General features: G+C 37.9%; 3 protein-coding genes and 2 pseudogenes across 4 annotated transcripts; all 5 read left to right on the top strand.

Moving 5' to 3' along the window:
* Positions 1–458: 458 nt before the first annotated feature.
* LOC101295464 (translation factor GUF1 homolog, chloroplastic-like) lies at positions 459–3,103 on the top strand. Its single transcript, XM_004289030.1, has 2 exons — positions 459–2,514; positions 2,892–3,103. The coding sequence occupies exon 1, from the start codon at positions 459–461 to the stop codon at positions 2,508–2,510; it is 2,052 nt and encodes a 683-aa protein (XP_004289078.1). The 3' UTR covers positions 2,511–2,514; positions 2,892–3,103.
* Positions 3,104–3,590: 487 nt separating this feature from the next.
* On the top strand, positions 3,591–5,110 carry LOC101295178 (GDSL esterase/lipase At1g20120-like). The gene is made up of 4 exons (XM_004289029.1): positions 3,591–3,872; positions 4,214–4,447; positions 4,564–4,819; positions 4,929–5,110. Exons 1-4 carry the CDS (start codon positions 3,591–3,593, stop codon positions 5,108–5,110), a joined length of 954 nt encoding a protein of 317 aa, XP_004289077.1.
* Positions 5,111–8,071: 2,961 nt separating this feature from the next.
* On the top strand, positions 8,072–13,322 carry LOC101294893 (annotated as a pseudogene). The gene is made up of 12 exons (XR_183839.1): positions 8,072–8,360; positions 8,498–8,628; positions 8,727–8,960; positions 9,042–9,297; positions 9,379–9,551; positions 10,560–10,601; positions 11,233–11,269; positions 11,729–11,917; positions 12,043–12,173; positions 12,282–12,515; positions 12,624–12,879; positions 12,955–13,322. The product of XR_183839.1 is annotated as an uncharacterized LOC101294893 (transcript).
* A 1,574-nt stretch (positions 13,323–14,896) lies between these two features.
* Positions 14,897–16,565, top strand: LOC101294606 (GDSL esterase/lipase At3g14820-like). Its single transcript, XM_004289028.1, is given in 6 exon segments — positions 14,897–15,179; positions 15,415–15,554; positions 15,711–15,944; positions 16,037–16,099; positions 16,101–16,293; positions 16,375–16,565. Coding segments are annotated over 6 exon segments (1,104 nt in total).
* A 509-nt stretch (positions 16,566–17,074) lies between these two features.
* On the top strand, positions 17,075–18,424 carry LOC101294309 (annotated as a pseudogene).
* Positions 18,425–18,585: the final 161 nt, after the last annotated feature.

Below are 18,585 nucleotides of genomic sequence, written 5' to 3'. Positions count from 1 at the left end.
ACAGGGTTTTTGTGACTTGACGAGGTTTTTGACGAGGCAACAGATCAGCACCATCGGCATATCAGCGCGCGGCACAAGGGGGAGTGTTCTAGGATATTCTCTATGTGTGCCTTGGCCTTATGCCAATAGGATATGTAGTTAGACTAGATCTATATATTCATATCCTTACCATATTGGTATTGTGTAATTCCCTATATAAAGGGCTCCTGTCATATAAAGGGCTCCTGTCATATAAAGGGCTCCTGTCAATGAATAAGATGATGACTCTCTTGTTATCTTTTTATCTCTACACTTTATCCTTTATCAGCCTCAAGTTTTTGTTTTTTCATGGGCCTCTCTGTCTCTGAGCGACTGAGACCACATAAAAATATTAGTCAAAAAACTCAATCCAAAACACAAAATGTAGCCCAAAGCCACATTTCACCACAACTCAATCCAAACTGGTTTTCCGGCCAAAAATGGCCGCAAACCTCTCTTCCCGCTCTCCGGCCTTCCTCCTCTCCACCACCGCCACCACCACTCCCCAACGCTCCCATCCCACCACCTCCTCCTTACCCTTCTTCTCCCTCTCCCCCTCCAAAACCCTCCTCCCCAAAACCCCCAACCTCCATAAACCCAAACCCAACTTCCACATCCTCTCTCAGGCCGCCGGCGCCGCCCAGCCCACCTCCCCCCAGCTCGGCCACGACCGCCTCTCCAAAGTCCCCATCTCCCACATCCGCAACTTCTGCATCATCGCCCACATCGACCACGGCAAGTCCACTCTCGCCGATAAGCTCCTCGAGTCCACCGGAACCGTCCAGAAGCGCGAGATGAAGGAGCAGTTCCTCGACAACATGGACCTCGAGCGCGAGCGCGGCATCACCATCAAGCTCCAGATAGCTCGCATGAGATACGCCTACAAATCCGGCGAGCCTTTCTGCCTCAACCTCATCGACACTCCCGGACACGTGGACTTCAGCTACGAAGTCTCCCGGTCTCTCGCCGCGTGTGAAGGCGCTTTATTAGTCGTGGACGCTTCCCAAGGCGTGGAGGCGCAGACATTGGCGAATGTGTATCTTGCGTTGGAGAACAATCTAGAGATTATCCCGGTGCTGAACAAGATTGATCTTCCCGGGGCGGACCCGGACACTGTAATGAAGGAAATAGAAGAAGTGATTGGATTGGATTGCAGCAATGCGATACTGTGTTCCGCAAAGGAAGGCATTGGGATTAAAGAAATTCTTGATGCCATTGTTGAAAGAGTACCTCCTCCTGCTGACACGGCTGACAAGCCTCTCCGGGCGCTCATTTTCGACAGCTATTATGACCCTTACCGCGGTGTGATAGTCTACTTCAGGGTGGTTGATGGGAAGATAAAGAAGGGGGACAGGGTTTGTTTCATGGCGAGTGGGAAGGACTATTATGCTGATGATCTTGGGGTGTTGTCTCCGACGCAGTTTCAGGTCGGGGAGCTTTATGCCGGTGAGGTGGGGTTTCTTTCGGCTTCTATAAGGTCGGTGGCGGATGCTAGAGTTGGGGATACGATCACGCATTATGGTAGGAAGGCTGAGAGTTCATTGCCGGGTTATGAGGAGGCTACTCCGATGGTGTTCTGTGGGATGTTTCCTGTGGATGCAGACCAGTTTCCGGAGCTGAGGGACGCGCTCGAGAAGCTGCAGCTTAATGATGCTGCATTGAAGTTTGAGCCGGAGACTTCCAGTGCTATGGGGTTTGGGTTTAGGTGTGGGTTCTTGGGGCTTTTGCATATGGAGATTGTGCAGGAGAGGTTGGAGAGGGAGTACAATCTGAGCTTGATTACTACTGCACCTAGTGTTGTGTATAAAGTGAACTGTGTGAATGGTGAAGTTGTTGAATGCTCGAATCCGTCTTTGCTTCCTGAGCCTGGGAAGAGGAAGTCGATTGAGGAGCCTATTGTGAAGATTGAGATGCTTACACCGAAAGAGTATATCGGCCCCCTCATGGAGTTGGCGCAGGACAGGAGAGCAGAGTTTAAGGAGATGAAGTTTATTGCTGAGAATAGGGCGTCACTCACGTATGAACTACCCCTGGCTGAGATGGTAGGTGATTTCTTTGACCAGCTCAAGTCCAGAAGTAAGGGTTATGCTAGCATGGAGTATACTTTACTTGGTTACAAAGAAAGTGATCTGATAAGACTTGATATTCAGATTAATGGTGATCATGTAGAGCCATTGTCTACTATTGTTCACAAGGATAAGGCATATGCTGTAGGGAGGGCTTTGACACTAAAGCTGAAGGAGCTTATACCAAGACAGATGTTTAAGGTGCCAATTCAAGCATGCATAGGTACGAAAGTGATTGCCAGTGAAGCTTTATCGGCAATTAGAAAGGATGTTTTAGCCAAATGCTATGGCGGAGACATTTCAAGGAAAAAGAAATTGCTTAAGAAACAGGCCGAGGGGAAGAAAAGAATGAAGGCAATCGGTAAAGTTGATGTGCCTCAAGAAGCCTTCATGGCTGTGTTGAAACTTGAAAAGGAGGTATTATGATCATGTAAGTTTGTTGATTCTAACAATATCTTGAAAATTGTAAATTTTTTTGTGGATTATGAGAAGCTTGAGCAGCTTCCATCGAGTTTGAACAATTCGATATAATCATATAATGTGGTGCTACCTTGATGCTTTCATGAACAATATTGGAGACTTACGAATTGCTTTGCACGTTGCACCGAACAGTTTTATTGTAATAGTTACTTTTCAGAATTCATTGCACTGCACACTAGCAATAAACATAGGAGCAGGCAATGGTCTAGACTTTGGACTCTTCTTTTCTTTTCTTTTGTGGCTATGACCTATGAGTTTGGCAAAGATTAAAATTGCATCAAATCAAACCAAACTAGATCCAACTGACCTAAGATGATTTACTTACAGAAACGCTTAAAAGATGGTAACATAAAGAAATGGAGTTCTTGCCTGACATCGTCTTCCTTCTTCATCATCATAGTTATATGACCTACCATAATGCTGCTGCTGCTATAACACACTACCGGAACAATTCCAGCATTGATTGGTTAGAAGACTGAATAGTGGATCCTAGAAACAACATATGAAGACTGAGTTGAATATCACAATTTTAACCTATTTCATGGTCTGTAAGTTACTTTTATTGTACATTTTCTGGAAATTTGTTGAAGAAATCTAGATGCAGCAACTGAAGAAATAGTATTATCAAGCTGTTGGAAGAGCTAAAATTATTTCCATCACAGTAGGCTATCGGCTGTCTATCGGCTATCTGTCGGCTATTGGTTATCAGACATGTTTCATAATGGAGGTAATAAACCATATTGCATTTAAGGTTTTGACTGCCCGCCCAATTAGTGTGCTTCTCTCCTTTTTTTTTGTAATCATTGTGCAACTGTTTTTGTGGTGGCTAAGATTCCCCTAAGAAGAATTGGTATTTTCATGCATTGCAGAGCAATGTACATTAAATCCAACTATATTGAACAGCTACAACAAAGTACATTATTGTTCTAGGCCAGATGATTGAGCAGAAGCTGCGGTTATAGAGATGCTTATAAAGACCTGAAAGTCGATCACTTGCAGAAGAAGCGTAAGTAATCACATATTACAATGGCTTTTCTCTCCCCAAAAATTCTTCCTTCATCTTCATCTATCATAGTTTTTGTGACTATCTTACTTATATTGCTCTCCCATAATGTTGCTGCTGAAACACTACCCAGAAATGAAACATTTCCAGCGGTGTTTGCTTTCGGAGACTCAATATTGGATACTGGCAATAATGACTACATCATTTCTATAACCAAAAGCAATTTCCCACCTTATGGGAGAGACTTTATGGGAGGAATGCCTACAGGAAGTTTAGCGATGGAAGAGTCCCCTCAGACTTCGTTGGTAATCTAAACTCCTAGGAATACATATTTGTTGTGGTTTCTACTATATTGGTTTTGCATATATTCATACTACCATAATTGCTACAATTTTGTTGCTTACTAGTTAATACCGATCACTTAAGCAAATTAATTTTTAGCTGAAGAATTTGGAGTGAAGAAGATTTTGCCAGCTTATCTAGATCCGAATTTGCAGCTTCAAGACCTACTTACTGGTGTATGTTTTGCCTCAGCAGGTGCAGGATATGACCCTTTCACTTCCAAATTACTGGTACATATTACACTTCAAATCTGTAGCATATTACTGTATGCATGCTTGCTTTCTTCTAATTCTATGTGTATCAGTCTGCCATTCCATTATCAGATCAATTAGACTTCTTCAAACAATACAAAAGCAAGATGATTGCAGCAGTTGGGGAGGAAAGAGCAGCCACTATAATATCAAAAGGCGGATACATTGTTGCTGTGGGAAGCGATGACATCGCAAATAATTATTTTACAACACCACTGAGGAGCCCTCACTATGACATTTCAGCTTATACAGATCTCCTGCTCGAATCAGCAATAAATTTTGTTCAGGTACAAGTCAAACAATTGCAAACATTAGCACTGTCCAACAAATTTTTCGAGTGCTAGGTTTATATTGTCATACCAGTACTACTCTTTTTGTTAGTTAATGTGGAAAGAGATTACAGGAACTTTATGCACTGGGAGCAAGAATCATTGGAGTACTCAACTTGCCACCACTTGGGTGCTTGCCATCACAGAGAACACTGCATGGAGGCATAGAGAGGGCATGCTACGAGGCCGAGAACCAAGCAGCAATGCTCTTCAACTCCAAGCTCTCCACCCAAATAGACTTCCTCAATAAGAGACTTCCAGAAGCACAACTCTTTTACGCTGATATATATACCCCTTTGCTTTCCATAATCCAAAACCCTGCTCAATATGGTAATATTTCATCATTTTCATTATCTTTTTTTTTTTTGAAATCCATTTTCATTATCTTTAACAGTAGCAAATTTCGCAAGTAATTGGCTGAAATGATTAATTGATTCAGGATTTGAAGTGGTGGATAAAGGATGCTGTGGAACAGGATATATTGAGGTTGGCCCTTTGTGTAACAAAGCCTCCCCTGGTACTTGTGACAATGTGTCCAAGTACATATTCTGGGATAGCTTTCATCCTACAGAAAAGGCATACAGGATCCTCACTTCTAAAGTTACAGAACAAATATTATAACAAATTCTTCTGAGCAAGTTAACTGCTGTCCTCAGATTGCTAAGTTTTGTAATCGAGTTGGTTGTGTTCATTTCAAGTATTCTCTTATTATTTGAGAACTTTTAGCTGATCAAGTAAGACATACATAACGAAAGAATGTACTAAATCCTATATATGTTGGTTTTATATATGGTTTGAGATCAATTGTTTCAGTAGTTCTTGTGTAGACCTTGCAACAAGGAATGGAAAACCCAGGCTAGTCTACTTTTCCCATACCTGCAACCTCTAACTTCCCAGACCCAAAACCCTGCTCAATATGGTATTTCCTTACCGCAGTTAGTAGTGAAGAGTGGTATGGCTGCTGAAGCAGACTGTTCTGAAACCAGAATGACCATTCTAATATTTGAGTAACAAAGAGATAAATGGATATTCAATATGTTGGTAAAAAAATATATGAGGTTCAGGCATTTTGAAAGCACTAAGATTTGCAGGGTCAGGAAGCTCTATGGTCAGCTTCTGCCCAAGAACTTTTGACGCTTCCACGAAACATATTGCGTTGCAATAATATTGTCCCCGCTTACTACCTTCCATGAATAACGAGTGCACAGTTTTGTCCCAAAAGGCCTATACAGCTATATTGCATAGTTCACTATCTAAGATTTTAGCTATTTTCTATGATTCTGCTGGTTGTATATGCACAACACACGTACCTCTCATTCAATCAAAATGTTGACCCAGGGATCAAAATACATTTTGTTTTTATCCTAAGTGGTTCATGCTAGTTTTGTGTTCCCCGACCTAGATTTTTTAAGTTTGATACCTCACCTAATTTATGTATTTCTTTTTTAGAGATTTTGTGGAGATTATATATTCATGCATGCTTAGGTTGCTTGGTGCCACAGATGAAAAAGGTCCCAATTGGCAAGCAGCAATAATTCACATATATGTAACATCATCCCATTCATTCCCTTTTACTCCCTCTCGAACCCTATCATTAAAGAAGCCTACATGACTTCAATTATTGCAATGATCCCAAAAGCATGAAACTCGTGCTTACTAAATCTCAGATGCACGAATTTCAAACGATCATAACTCAGTCTAGAAGTATTAAAATCGAAATTTATAAAATTCTACAAATAGTAGACATTTGTAGCTTTCCAATGATATAAGGCTCATTGTCTGATTCGATCTAAGTCGTTCCCAGTAATTCAGCTAAGTAGTACGTTCGACACAGGCATATTCTGGCATTTGGGATTGCAGTCTCATTTCAATCCTTATTTGCGCATTTTAGCTCATTTTTTTCTCTCTATGACACAAACTTACAAAAACACTAAATTAACATAAATCAATCACAAATAAGAGAACTAAACACAAATACGAATATTATGAGGCATATAAATATAGGATAATATGAGCACATCATGTATCATGTAACAAGCACATTTCTTCTCATAATCCAAAATGAGGTGCATAATATTAATAACTGGTATGACATAGCCTATATTTTCCACATCTTCATGCTTCCCTGAGATTGAAATGCAATCCCCACACATTTTCCCTTTTAAAGACAGAAAATAAAGCAAAGTTATTGGAATTTGATAAACATGTTATTTCATGGGTAATACTAGAGGGTCTTAATGAGACCTGAGATTTATGACCTTAATCGTAAGTGGCATGTCATATCACCTAGACACTTCATCAATTTTAAAAATCACGCCAAGTTATTTTTGAGTAAAGAGACAATTTTAACCCTAACAATTAATAGTTGATATAAACTAATATGGAATATTTTCTTAATAATGATCTAGTTAGTAAATGAAGCCTTTACACCATAAATTTATTAATATCGTAAATTTATTAAAATTTCTTTTCTATCTTTTGTGAATCTAAATCTAGTTCTAGAATTTTAACTTATCATTTATTTATATTATATTACGGGTTAAAATTACAATATGTATATATATAAACTTTATCTTGGATGATTTACATATATGTAAATTTTTATATTGGATGAAATTGTTTTTTCTTGGACAAATTATATGTATATCGATCTAGGCAACATTATATGTATTTTCATATTATCTTTTGGTGTTTATTCTAGGCAACATTATCTAAACATGATCGTGATGAAAATTAAAAGAGAGAAAAGACTAAAAATATATACTTTTTATAAAAGAAAAGACATAATAATCATTTCTTTCTTAATAAAAAAACAAAATAATCTAGAACCATTAGATTTGAAAATGATAACATTGTCTTTTTGCTTAAGAATGACATGACAAAGTCTTTTTAATTGGTAATGTCTCTAAGTGACATTGTTTTCTTTTCGTGGTGGGATTGTTATATTGTGGGGAGTATGAGAGTATAAAAGTTAATGGTGTGTTTAAAATTAGAAGTATATATGTTTATTGTTGTTGTTGCTCACTTTTTACGGGAAATTATGCTAAATTTTAGTTATAATTTATTTTATAAATGAGTCTGACTAGATTTATGTTGAATAATTTATCCATATTTTGACCATTTTCAAATATTAAATAGCATAAAATATATATTTTTAATTAAGAAATCTTAAAAAATACAAATCGCATAGACGCATAGTCCCTGCCTAATCCTCGCCTAGGCTGTCCAGGCTCTAGGCTGCGGGTTACCGCCCGCCTACCGCCTAACGCCTTTTAGAACATTGCTAGTAGCCCAATCACATTAAATTTGATACATAAATTAAAGCATAGAAAGAGGAACCAATTTTACCTTGAGAGAAGAACAGTGTGTTTGTAAAATCCTTAAACCCTGATCGATGCTGTTCAAGACGATGAAGAAGTTGATAGTCCATACACGAGACCAGAATTTGTCCTTGTGGCCCATCCTGCCTAATTGTCAATGTGAAGAAGTTGTGGACTTGTCATGGAGATGCTTATAAATACCATAAGCTCTATCGATTACTTGTAGAAGATGCAAAAGATACAAGTATCCACACATATTACAATGGCTTTTGATCTCTCCCAAGGACTTGTTCTTTCATCTTCATCTGTCAAGTTTTTCTCAATTTTTGTAGTCATATTCCTCCTCCATCATAATGTTGCTGCAGTACCACCACCCAAAAATGGAACCACTCTAGCAGTCTTTACTTTCGGAGATTCATTTTTGGATACAGGCAATAACAACTACATCATTTCAATAGGCAAAAGCAATTTCCCACCTTATGGGAGAGACTTTGTGGGAGGAAAGCCTACAGGAAGATCTAGCAATGGAAAACTCCCCTCTGATCTTATTGGTAACCTAAATTCTAAAGAATACATGCTCTATGTGTGGTTTATATTCTGCTACGTTCTGCATGTATTTATACCAACACTAATACCCTTTCTCACTATTACTAAAATGAGTACAATCTTTCTGAAAATTAATTTTCAGCTGAAATATATGGAGTGAAGAAGATATTGCCGGCTTATCTGGATCCGACTTTGCAGCTTCAAGACTTACTTACCGGTGTGAACTTTGCTTCAGCAGGATCAGGATATGATCCTGAAACTGCCAAATTGCTGGTATATGTGACTATTCATTCATATCATTTACTACTTTTAGTATATACATCATGTCATATAGCACATCCCTTTTTTTTGTTTCAATTCTATTGTATCAGACTGCCTTGGCACTACCAGATCAGTTAAACTTGTTCAAAGAATACAAAAGCAAAATAACTGCAGCAGTTGGGAATGAAACAACAGCCACTATACTGTCGAAAAGCTTTTTTGTTCTTTCTGTGGGAAGCATTGACCTTGCATTTAATTATTTTGCTACACCACTGAGGAGTTCTCAATATGACATTCAAGCATACACAGATCTCCTGATTAAGTTTGCTTCAGATTTCATTCAGGTACCAGTGTCGATGAATTGCCAACATTAGCACTGTCCAGCTTTTTTAGAGTGTGACATTATTGCTTTATGCTGTTTATAGGCAATTTATGCAGTGGGAGCAAGAGTGATTGGAATACTAGGTGTACTACCATCTGGGTGCTTTCCATTTGAGAGAACTCTTCATGGAGGCATAGGGAGAGCGTGCTATGATACCGAGAACCAAGCAGCAGTCCTCTTCAACTCTAAGCTCCGCACCCTTATAGATTCCCTCAATGTGAGACTTCCAGAAGCAAAAGTCATTTACCTTGACATATATACCACTTTGCTTTCATTGATCCAAAACCCTGCTCAATATGGTACTGTCCTATCTTCGTTTTGTTGTCTTTAAAAGCATAGCAAAGTAAGTAATATTTTGCTGAAATGATTTATCGGTTCAGGATTTGAAGTGGTGGATAAAGGATGCTGTGGAACAGGAAATCTTGAATTTGGCCCTCTGTGTAACAAACTCTCCCCGGGTACTTGTAACAATGTGTCCGAGTACTTATACTGGGATAGCATTCATCCCACAGAGAAGGCATACAGGATCCTCACCTCTATGATTTTAGAGAAAGCTAAGATATGAGTGTCTAGCTCATATCATCAACCGTGATTATCTAGCAGCTTATTGTTGGATGGAGAAAAGCTAAAGGGAAACCCATAAAAGGAAATAATATAATAAAAGTTCCATCTGTTAACATACATCTGAATTGCTACTAAGACCAACTTTAGTACATATATAGGAAATGATATTCAACCCGTTTTTTCCAGAACCATGATCTGCTGATAAAGTAGTAAACTACAAGCAAAGTCCTATTTCTCCGATGTGATATTTATATCTCAACACGTCTCCGCATGTGTAGCGAATGTGATATTTATATCTCAACATGCCCCGGCATGTGTAAAGAATTTTGAAGTCTAACACGCGACGTGGAGTTCGTGTGGCCGTTACGCATTCACACGTGAATGTGGGTAACCCGCTCTGATACCATGATAAAGTAGTCTGGGGTTCACATCCAAAACTAATTAGCAATGTATGGAGTGACACAAACTCTTATAAACCACAGACAATGTCTCATTTTCCCACAGACAATGTCTCATTTTCCCGATATGGGATTTATATCTCAACATCTGCATTCTTATGCCTCCTAATTCAAATAGCAGGGTTCCACATCTCCTAAAATGACTTGAGGTATTAGTATATTTTCTTTCCTGTGAACTATCATCTCGATCACCTTACGTGTAGCCATCTACCATAAGGTTGTTGGAATCTAGCTTAGCTTCTGATATGAATAAACGTACCACAATCTGTTAACATGTCAAAGGAGTTTTGATTGGTATTATTGCACTAGCAACAGAAGCAGAGAACAAGATAGAAAATATCAGCAGACAGTGGTTAGCTTGATATTTTCAGTATGCGGTTCTGATCCTTAAAGGCTATGTACTTATGTAGGTCAGTGGGTCCATTATTACTGGATTAAAGCTTATTCAACCGACCTGCCGACCAAGTGATATTAGAGAGAAGTCGATGATGTTAGAGAGATTTCCTCTTCCTCATTAAAACCAGATTGTGTAACTGTAGAATAGTTTTGATTCTTGTAGCTGTAGTCTTTTAACTCTCATTGTAGCCTAATTGTAACTGCCAGCTATTGCTTGGCATATATATCTGTACAGTATTGCCAAGATTGAATCAATGAAAATCATCTTTAACAGCCGAACATAAGCTAATTAAGTGGCATACTCTAGATATTTTATTCAAGTTAAAGCAAAACAATACAAAGCAAGTGGATCCACACTACACTATCCTAGGGAGACCAGGAAAGCATTGTCTTCAACAAATGCTGCTAGCTGCTATAACACTGTTAGGGGAAAAAAAAAACAGAATTATTGTTTCTGGCAGGAGATTCAACAACCACATATGAACACTATAGCCAAAACCAATTCCCTGTAGGAAGAAAATCTACCAGATGGTTTAGCAACTGCAGTCCTTGTTGCTCAATTAGCAATGGCAAAGTCTACAGCTTCAGGACAGGCAAGAAATAGCCCAGAAGCTAGCTGCTGCACAAGTACATGACTTCACTCCAATAATTAAGCTAGCTGCAGCAAATTATGGACCTGCAGTGACGACATTGTGATTACTTAGTTTTCCTACACTGGAGGAGACCTCATGACATTGTTATATCACATTTTGTGAAACTGGCAAGACTTATGAAGTGTCGATTATAGGATGCAGGGTTAGGAGACTCTGAGATCAGCTTCTCCTCAACATATATATTGCATTGCACTGATATTGTTCAGAATTTACTACCTGGTGCAGGGTTTTGTCCCAAAATTCCTATTACATAATTCATTTGCCAAGTGTTTAACTGGTTTGCATGCATATATGATTCATTATCAATCAGGAACAATATAAGGTTTAATACCCTACCCATTTAATGTAGTTTCATTCCATAATAATTGTATATATGCATCTAGCTTGTACTATTAGCAAACGTATTTTGGAATTATCTTGCAATTGACATCAAACTACATAATTTTAAGTCCAACTAATATCCACCAGCTACTTCAAAGTTCATTATTGTTTTTCCCCAATATTAATTTAGCTGAAACTTTATTTGTGGTATAAAACCCTAAAACTCAATTGCTTGTAGAAGAAACAAAAGTACCAACATATTACAATGGCTTGTGTCTCATCTGTCAGAGTTTTTTCAATCATTATAGTCATTTTCTTCCCCCATAATGTTGCTGCAGTAACAGCATTACCCACAAATGAAACAACTCGAGCGGTGTTTGCTTTCGGAGATTCAATATTCGATACTGGCAATAACGACTACATAATTTCTTTAGCCAAAAGCAATTTCCCACCTTATGGGAGAGACTTTGTGGGAGGAAAGCCTACTGGAAGATTTTGCAATGGAAAACTCCCCTCAGATTTAGTTGGTAACCAAAATTCTAAGGAACACATGCTCTATGTGGTTTATAATTGCCAGTTCCACATATATCCATACTACCACTATTGGTATAATATTTTTGATTTTTGATTAGTCATGCAAATCAATTTTCAGCTGAAAAATATGGAGTGAAGAAGATTTTGCCGGCTTATCTGGATCCGAATTTGCAGCTTCAAGATCTACTTACTGGTGTATGTTTTGCCTCAGCAGGATCAGGATATGACCCTCTCACTCCCAAACTACTTGTATATAAAACGTCTTTCACTCTATTCATCTTAACTATATACATCTTATTACATGAAACTTCTTCAAAAGATTACATCCTTGATTCCTTTTAGTTTTATTTGTATCAGTCTGTCTTGTCACTACCAGATCAATTAGGCATGTTCAGAAAATACAAAAGCAAGATATCTGCAGCAGTTGGGAATGAAAGAACAGCCACTATACTGTCGAAAAGCATTTCCTTTGTTTCCATGGGAAGCAATGACTTTGCAATCAATTATTTTTCCACACCGCTGAGGAGCCCTCACTATGACATTCCAGCTTATACAGATCTCATGATTCAATCAGCTTCAACTTTCTTGCAGGTGCAAGTCGAACAATTGCAAACATTAACACTGTCCAACTTATTTTGAGTTTCATAAGAGGACTAGCCTTGTGCTCTTTATTTTGGTTAATGTGGGGAGAAATTACAGGAACTTCATGCACTGGGATCAAGAGTGATTGGAATATTATCTGTACCACCAATTGGGTGTTTGCCAGCACTGAGAACACTCGATGGAGGTATAGAGAAAGCCTGCTACGAAACTGCTAACCAAGCAGCAATTCTCTTCAACTCAAAGCTCTCCCACCTTATAAATTCCCTTAATGAGAGACTTCCAGAAGCACACTTCATCTACATTGAAAACTACAGCCCTTTGCTTTCTCTCTTACAAAACCCTGCTCAATATGGTAATGCATCATCATCATTTTCACCATTTTAACTGTAGCTGAGTACATATTCGCTGAAACGATTTTTTGATTCAGGATTTGAAGTGGTGGATAAAGGATGCTGTGGAACAGGAAACCTTGAATTTGGCCCTCTGTGTAACAAAGCCTCCCCTGGTACTTGTACGGATGTGTCCAAGTACTTATTCTGGGATAGCTTTCATCCTACAGAGAAGGCATACAGGATCCTCTCCTCTATTAGTTTAAAGGATATTAAGATATGAGGATTTGTTCCTCTTAACAATCACATGACAGATATATGTATACTATGTATACTACAGAAAAAATATGTACGTGTATACTTCATGTAATAACTTGTTCCATAATATGTGTAAACTACACAAAAAATACGGTTATACGGTACATGTAATACTTCTCCGGTTTAAAAAGTACTGAAGATTTAATAAGTCCTCTTGAAAAGTACGAAGATAGAAGATTTTTGAAATATATGTCAGTACCTGTACTAATGTTCTATACCAAAAATCACTAACAAATACCGTATATTCTCATATTATTGAAGTTGCTAGCTCATATCATTAACTGTACTTCAGTACTTCTTGCAACTTATTGCTGAATTGAGGAGAAAAAGGTGAAAGACAGAAAATGAGATGAAGTTTTAAGTTGTCTACATTTGGCCACTATATTTGCTAGTTTGCTACTAAGATGAAATTTGGTACAGACACCAAAGTTGATAGCTTGTCATTGCTAAGAAAACATCTAGCCCTTGTTTAACATATGTAGGAAACATACAGGTAACAAGTCCAAAGATGTATATATTCCCACAACCATGATGTTCTTCTGCGGGAACCATTCTAGTGAGGACTCTTAAATTAAGGACTAGTTGATGACTTTTTGGTTTATGGTTTAAAAAACCTATTTTTCGATCACATTTTGACATCTCATCCGTTCAGTTTTTAGATTTATATGAGTAGATCATTTCTACAAATTTTCAGCCAAATTGGTGTTCGTTAAGATAACAAACTAGATCAAATTAATGGACGAACCAAATCTGTCAAATATGAACCGTTCAAGTTCATAATTGATAAATCACACTTATGAATGACTTAACAATTTTCAATATAGCTGAAAATTTAGAGAAATGATCTACTCATAAATACCTATAAACTGAAAGGTCAAAATATGGATATAAGATCGAAAGGTGGGATAATCGACCCTAGTCCCTACCTGATGTCACTATAAATTCAAAGGCAAGGAAGTTCTTAGAGAACTTTATGCGATAATGTGGTGTTTTTTCTACATTGGTGCCAACTCTTGCATAAGAAGATTGGAGTACCAAGGCTGCCAACTCTAGTGTGTATTCCATCACAACTGAGAATGGATTATCTATAACTCTGGCTTTCCCAGATCCGAAAACCTGCTCAATATGGTACTGTCATTGTTGCTTTCAAGGTTTCACTACAGTTGCCTTCAGTACTGCTTGTGTACAGTTGAAAGAAGATGTGGCAAGTCAAGGAGGTTTACCTCTAAGATGTGAGTCTCGTCTTTAATAGCAGCAATTTCAGATAGCTGTTACCAACTTGTCACACTGAACCACCTTCATTCATGAATAACAAGTGTAGAGTTTCATCATCACTAAAGGCCTATCGGGATATTGCATAAAGTGTTTAACATGGTTTCTATAATACATCATCAAAGAAGTAGAATGAATATGATTTGGTGTGTTAAGCTTTCATAGCCTATCAGATCAATGTGTTCTCTATTTGGTTCATTCAGTATCAATTGTGTACATGTGACATCCATGTGTATTGGGATTTTGTGGCAGAAAAAATTGATGTTGAAGTATATGTCTTCCAATGCCAAACTACATTAAATGATTTCTAATAACTAAATAAAACAGCCACTACAAACTTCATTTATCATTGTGTTATAACTCATTGAGCTGAAGCTGTGCTTGTGGAGATGCTTATAAAGCACAAGAGCCAATAACTTGTAGAAGAACCAAAAGTATCCACTATTTACGATGGCGCTTCTATCACAAAAATTTTGTTCTTCATCATCATCTGTCAAACCGTTGGCAATGATCTTATGTATATTCCTCTACCGTAATGTTGCTGCTGTAACACTTCCCACAAATGGAACAACTCCTGCAGTCTTTGCTTTTGGAGATTCAACGTTGGATACTGGCAATAACGACTACATCATTTCTGGACTCAAAAGCAATTTCCCCCCTTACGGGAGAGACTTTATGGGAGGAATGCCTACCGGAAGATTTAGCAATGGAAGAGTCCCCTCAGACTTGATTGGTAATATAAACTCTACATATGTGGTTCCTTTTGTTTGCTTTGTAGAGGCCTGCTCACCTAAAGGACAGTTTTGAAGGGGCTGTGAGAGACAAGTCAATGTGACAGTAGAGATGCAATTTTTTTTTTCTCAGAGTCGCATAAAATTGTTCTTGGTTATCAAACTTCTTCTTCTGCATATATATTAGTACTTAGTAGTACAACTATTGCTACTCTGTGATGTTGATTAGTTTTCCAGCTGAAGTTTTTGGAGTGAAGAAGATTTTACCAGCTTATCTGGATCCAAATTTGCAGCTCCAAGACCTACTTACTGGTGTATGTTTTGCCTCAGCAGGTTCAGGATATGATCCTCTTACTGCAGAATTTGCAGAATTACAGGTACACACACACAGATATATATATATATATATATATATGTATATAACCTGAGAATCCCTCTATATATATATATATATATACATTTTTTTGCTCTATTAATCTTTTGTTTACAACATATCATACATCCTTGCTTTCTCTGATTTCTATTTGTATCAGTCTGTCTTGTCATTATCAGATCAATTAGACTTATTCAAGGAGTACAAAAGTAAGATAAACACAGCAGTTGGGAATGAAAAAACAGCCACTCTACTGTCAAAAAGCTTGTTCATTATTTGGATGGGAAGCAATGACCTTGCTTTTAGTTATTTTGCTACACCACTGAGGAGTGCTCACTATGATATACCAGCTTATACAGACTTCCTGCTTGAATTTGCTTCAACCTTCTTTCAGGTACTGTTCGAAATCACTAGCATTTTCCCACCTGTAGTGAAATATTGTACTCTCTATACTCAATTTCCTAGTTAATGTGGGAGAAATTACAGAAACTTTATGCACTGGGAGCAAGAGTGATTGGAGTAGCAAGTATGCCACCAATTGGGTGTGTGGCCGGCACAGATAACACTAGGTGGAGGCATAGAGAGAGCCTGTTCTGAGGCTGAGAACCAAGCAGCAATGCTCTACAACTCAAAGCTCTCTGCCCTTGTAGACTCCCTCAATAAGAGACTTCCAGAAGCACTAGTGATTTACATTGATATATATAACCCTTTCTTGTCCATTATCCAAGACCCTGCTCAATATGGTAATCTTACTATCTTAGCTGCATTTTCATTCTATCTTTTACAGTAGTAAAATAGTTCAATGAAATGATTTATTGATTCAGGATTTGAAGTGGTGGATAAAGGATGCTGTGGAACAGGAATTGTTGAGTTCGGGCTTCTGTGTAACAAGCACACTCCTGGTACTTGTAACGATGCGTCTAAGTACATGTTCTGGGATGGTTTTCATCCCACAGAAACAGCTTGCAGGATCCTCACCTCTGAAATATTGAAACAAGTTAACAAATTCTTCTGAACTGAAGAATCATAGCAGTTGTATGTAAATCCTAGTAATGCATTTTGCTTTGAGTTGGTTGTGTTTGTTCAAGAATTTGACAGTTACCAACAGTAATAAATTTCCATGTGTTCTCTTCTAGATCCTAATAGTTGTCACCCTGAATACACAAATCATTAATATCATGCAAAATTGTCTCCACCGGAGAGGAATAGGCACCAAAACTAACGACGTTATAGACTACGAAGTAGTGGTATTTTGTAGAAAATAAGTTGATATGGAATTATCTTCCAAATGCCCTACTACATTTAATTTAGAAAATTAATTCCAACTAAATCTTACAGGTACAACAAACTTATGAATTATTGTTGTGTAGACAACGATTGAGCTGAAGCTGTACCTGTGGATATGTTCTTAAAGGATGTATAAGCCGATCACTTGTAGAAGAAGCAAAAGTTTGATCACTATTTACAATGGCGCTTCTATCACAAAATTTTTGTTCTTCATCGTCATCTGTCCAACCGTTAGCAATGATCTTATGTATATTCCTATTCCATTATGTTGCTGCTGTAACACTTACCACAGATGGAACAACTCCGGCAGTCTTTACTTTCGGAAATTCAACATTGGATACCGGCAACAATAACTACATTATTACAACAAGCAAAAGCAATTACCCACCTTATGGGAGAGATTTTATGGGAGGAAAGCGTACTGGAAGATATAGTAATGGGAAAGTCCCTTCAGACTAGATTGGTATTCTGAACTCTATATATGTGGTTTTCTCATAGGTTTGTTTCTGCATATATTACTAGTACCACTACTATTGGTACACTGATTTTGATTAGTTTTTTAGCTGATGAAGGAGTAGGAGTGAAGAAAATTTTACCGGCATATATGGATCCGAATTTGCAGCTTCAAGACCTACTTACTGGTGTGTGTTTTGCCTCAGCAGGTTCAGGATATGACCCTCTTACTCCCAAATTACAGGTATGTACATATTACTTTTGCACTATTAATCTTTTGTTTATACAACAAATCACATCATATATTACATCCTTGATTTCTCTGAATTCTATCTATAGTATCAGATCAATTAGACTAGTTTAAAGGATACAAACGCAAGATAAACGCAGCAGTTGGGAATGAAAGAACAGCCACTCTACTGTCACAAAGCTTATTCATTCTTTCACAAGGAAGCAATGACCTTATAGCTTATTTTTCTACACCACTGAGGAGTGTTGACTATGATATTCGAGCTTATACAGATCTCATGCTTGAATCAGCTTCAAATTTCATTCAGGTACCATTAGACAAACATGAGCATTAGCCCTATAGCTTATTAAGGGAGCTATGGGTGTAATTTCGTATTCTGTATACTCCTTATGTTTGTTAATGTTACAAGGAACTTTATGCACTGGGAGCAAGAGTGTGTGGAGTAAATATACCGCCAATTGGGTGTGTACCAGTAGAGAGAACACTCAATGGAGGCATAAAGAAAGCCTGCTATGAGACTGCGAACCAAGCAGCAATGCTCTTCGACTCAAAGCTCTCCGGCCTTATAGACTCCCTCAACAAAAGACTTCCAGAAGCACAACTCATTTACGTGGACTTATATAACCCTTTGCTGTCCATGATCCAAGACCCTGCTCGATATGGTAAATCTCAGCTGCATTTTTGTTCAATCTTTAACAGTAGTAAAGTAGTAAGCTGAAATGATCTATTCAGGATTTGAAGTGGTGGATATAGGATGCTATGGAACACGAACTATTGAGCTCGGTATTTGCAACGATGCGTCCAAATACATATTCTGGGATCCCCGTTCATCCCACAGAAACAGCTTACAGAATCCTCACCTCTGCGATATTAAAGCAAGTTAACAAATCCTTCTGAACTATCTTAAGAATCATGGATGTTATATCACTTATATGTAATCCTCATACAGTATTGCTTTTGGTTTGAGTTGGTTGTGTTTGTTCAAGAATTCGTCAGATACTGACAATAAGAAAAGCAAGGAATTCTCTTCTGCCTCATAATATCA

This window comes from Fragaria vesca, linkage group LG1 (assembly GCF_000184155.1).
Source record: "Fragaria vesca subsp. vesca linkage group LG1, FraVesHawaii_1.0, whole genome shotgun sequence".
In the NCBI taxonomy this organism is placed as follows: Eukaryota; Viridiplantae; Streptophyta; class Magnoliopsida; order Rosales; family Rosaceae; genus Fragaria; species Fragaria vesca.
The sequence above is the reverse complement of the archived record's forward strand: the minus strand, read 5'-3'. Positions and strand labels throughout refer to the sequence as shown.

Coding starts and splice junctions, on each gene's coding strand:
- LOC101295464 (XM_004289030.1), top strand. CDS start 459: ATGGCCGCAAACCTCTCTTCCCGCTCTCCGGCCTTCCTCCTCTCCACC.
- LOC101295178 (XM_004289029.1), top strand. CDS start 3,591: ATGGCTTTTCTCTCCCCAAAAATTCTTCCTTCATCTTCATCTATCATA. Junction 3,873..4,213: donor AGTCCCCTCAGACTTCGTTG/GTAATCTAAACT, acceptor TATGTGTATCAG/TCTGCCATTCCATTATCAGA. Junction 4,448..4,563: donor CAGCAATAAATTTTGTTCAG/GTACAAGTCAAA, acceptor AAGAGATTACAG/GAACTTTATGCACTGGGAGC.